This window comes from Chaetura pelagica, unplaced genomic scaffold (assembly GCF_000747805.2).
Source record: "Chaetura pelagica isolate M959 unplaced genomic scaffold, ChaPel_1.0 scaffold938, whole genome shotgun sequence".
In the NCBI taxonomy this organism is placed as follows: Eukaryota; Metazoa; Chordata; class Aves; order Apodiformes; family Apodidae; genus Chaetura; species Chaetura pelagica.
Genome location: NW_009954221.1, coordinates 428,674 through 431,829, shown reverse-complemented (window position 1 = coordinate 431,829; position 3,156 = coordinate 428,674). Strand labels below are relative to the sequence as shown.

Here is a 3,156-nt window from a genome sequence, read left to right as displayed (position 1 = left end):
GCCCCCCCCCCCCCCAGCCTCCATTGCACAGTGATGGGACACAGTGACGTGGCAGAAGGGGCACACGCCCAGTGCCAGCCTGGGGCTGAGCTGGGGTCTCTGGTCAGCACAGTCCATACGAAGGACCCGGGGCACGGGCTGAGGGCACCCCCTGTGCCATGGCCCCCCCCGAGCACCCACAGTCTCCACCCTCCCCCGCAGTGGCTCCAGGAGGATGGGGGTGAAAAGGAGAGAGAAGCGTGAGTCTGGCACTGGTGACACTGGGACGGGACAAGGGGGCTGCTGGCACAGTGCTTGGGTATCAATGGATCCACCCAGCTCCCCGGGAGAAAGCAGGAGGCTCCCGCGGCGGATGGCAGTGCAATGAGCGTGCAGGTCCTCTGCAGCACAGGGTACAGCCTTGGGAAGGATTTGGGAACGCGCTCCTTCCACCTGTAAACACGGCACCTGGGGGAGCCGAGCGGCCCCCCGTCCCGGGGCGGGACCCCCGGTAGGGGGTCACTCCTCCTCCCCGGCCAGCAGGAAGCTGCAGAGGAAGCCCCGCTGGCGTTCCTGCTGGCTCTGCTTGCCCTGCAGGTTGGGCGGGGGGCGCAGGAGGAGGCTGGAGAACAAGGCGGCTGCAGGGGGAGGAAAAAGAGCTCCTGGTGAGGAACGGAGACCCTGGCGGGCACCGGGAGGGGGAGACGCTCCCGCGGGAGCGACGCAGGGAAAGGACCCGCTCACCGATCATGGCGACGCTGACGTTGTTGTCCTCTGAGTGCTTGAGCAGCTCTCGGAGGAACGAGATCAGGTAGTGAAAGACGCTGCGATGGCAACGAGGCAGCTGGGAAATCACCTGCAAGGCAAAGGGACAGGCAGCTCAGCCGGGGCTGCAGGCAGCCCTGCCCCTTCCCCGGGGTCCCTGCGTGACCCCCTGAGCGAGACACGAGCCCAGAGACACAGCAGAGGTCCCGGGAGCCAGGCAGAGCTCTCAGCAGCGGGGGGAGCTGCAGAGCCTGAGGGACGGGCACCCCCTCACCTGCCGGCAGAGCCGCCTGCTGTGGGAGCACTCCAGGCACCGCTGGTACAGCTCGTAGCAGACCACGGGCTCGGGCAGAGCCTCCAGGAAGATGAGGAGGGCTTCTGCCACGGAGTGGTTACTGCCCGCTGGAGCGGTGGGAATCAAGGGGCACACTGAGCCTACAGACCCCTTCCCTCCCCAGGCTGCTCCTGCCTCTCCCCCTTCAGCTGCCCAGGCTCTGCTTCCTCCTTGTGGGTCTTGCACGTTCTCCACATGCCTAACTGCTCCCTCCTCCTCCTCTGCGGTCCCAGTCCATGGAAAATACTGTTCCACCCACCCTGCACTGCCTTTGCCCACCCTCTAGCCCCACAGAAGTCCTCTGCTCCATTAGCCCCTTCTCCAGACCACGCCCTTGGGAAAGTGAGGCACAGCAAGGATACGGATTTTCTCAGGGATACTGGTGTCCAGGCAGTCAATGATCTGCTCCAACTCTTCCTGCATGCCTGGAGTTTGGAACAGGTCCTCCTGCCAAAAACAGCACAGGGATGGACAATGTCACCTTCTTCACAAAGTCTGAGGCACACAGTGACAGCAGCGTGAAAGCTGGTACCCCCAGCCAGTGCCTCAAGCACAGGGAAAGGCCTGTCCTATAAATACCACACTGGAGCTGATCTCCAGCTGCTGCTGAAGCAGGTCACCAAGCTCTCCAGAGCTTCCCAGTATGGCAGAGGCCTCTCCCTCACCTGGTGGCAGCCATGCTTGAACAGGTGGTCCACCAATAGCCAGATCTCCTTTGGCACCTGCAGTGGCATCTCACTTGGATCCCCAGTGTCCAGGGAGCCCATCTGCAGAAGGGATTTCTCCTGGTGGCAAAGAGCACACAAAGTCTCAGCAATACCTCAGTCCCTCTGGAAAGGCCTTGGTAAAGAAAGCCTGGAGAGGGGAAGAAGCAGGACCCAGGACTCACCTGGCCCTGACTTGCTTTTACAGCCCAGAGCCACCGCTGGTAGGTCCCAGCTCCACTCCCTCCCCCTGCCCCACAGGACAACCTCCTGGTTCACCACCAAACTGCCCAGGCCTCAGCCCCTCCTCAGAGGGGCTCTCCAGCCACACCAGCTCCCACAGGATGGGTGCCTTGCTGTCCAAACCCCAGCTCCCACCCTGCAGCCGACGCTCTGGAGCACAAGGAGTCCTTCTGCTGCATTCACTTCCACATTCAGGTTCCATCCAACCACCGTGCCAGCTCATCCAGCTGATCTCCTCTGGATGCAGAGCCAAGGACATGCCCTCCTGCCTCCTGTGAGCTTGGACCACACCTGCCCTCTGGGCTCTACAACAGCCCCGTTCTCTGAAGTTTCTGCCCTGGTTTTCCTAAGGAGAGGTCCCTGCTGAGCACAGGCTGCCCTGACACCACTGTCACATTTTCCTGCCTACTCACGCAAAGCAGCTGACGAGCCCAAGCGCTCAGAAATCTGTGATGGGATCCATGTTTTCCCTTGATTTTCCTCTCCCTTCTGGCCCTGCGTGCCCCGGGGAGGAAGCCACGCACCGCTCCCCACAGCACAGGCAGCTGAAGCACCAGGGAGAGCGGCAGGAGCACAAGCCCAGGAGCAGCAGGAAGGAGCACCAGCGGCAAAGAGCTCCACCCCAGCTGTGCCCGCTGTCCCTCTGCAGCGCACACGGCGGCCCCTGCCCAGCCGGGGCTGGGCACAGCAGACACCCCCGCCTGGCACGGCAGCAGCAGTTGCCCCCTACAGCCCTGGGTTCGCCCCGGCCAGCAGACACCCAGGGACAGAGGAAGGCTGGGAAGCAGCAGAGAGGGAAGGAAGGCTGGGCAAGCGCGTTCCAGCTCGCCTCTAAGAGGGAAAGGTGGGAGCTGAGGACCCTCTTTGAAAGCAAAGCACTCCCCAGCCCAGGGCACCGCAGCAGCACCGGGTCTGCCAGGCTGCCCTGGGGAGCTGCGGGAGCCCCTCCAGCTGCTTAGAGCAGAGGAGGAGGGGAAGCCCGGAGGCTGAGGAGGAGGAGCTGGGCCTTGGTTCCTGAGCACCGAGCGCCCTCTCCTGCCGCCTGGCAGGAAGGGAGGGCGGCCCGGCCGTGTCCTCCCCGCGGGGAGGAAGGTGCTCTGTGCAAAGGGATGTTCCCAGCCGCCCGGCACC

General features: G+C 63.7%; 1 protein-coding gene across 1 annotated transcript in view; it reads right to left on the bottom strand.

Moving 5' to 3' along the window:
• Positions 1 to 498: 498 nt before the first annotated feature.
• Positions 499 to 3,156, bottom strand: part of OCRL (oculocerebrorenal syndrome of Lowe) — a gene marked incomplete at its 5' end in the record, with an annotated part of 17,278 nt that continues 14,620 nt past the window's right edge. The window contains 5 exons of the mRNA XM_010003464.1: positions 499 to 617; positions 724 to 835; positions 1,019 to 1,146; positions 1,441 to 1,525; positions 1,744 to 1,863. Of these exons, the coding sequence (XP_010001766.1) occupies positions 499 to 617; positions 724 to 835; positions 1,019 to 1,146; positions 1,441 to 1,525; positions 1,744 to 1,863 (564 nt within the window). The remainder of the gene's footprint in view (positions 618 to 723; positions 836 to 1,018; positions 1,147 to 1,440; positions 1,526 to 1,743; positions 1,864 to 3,156) is intronic.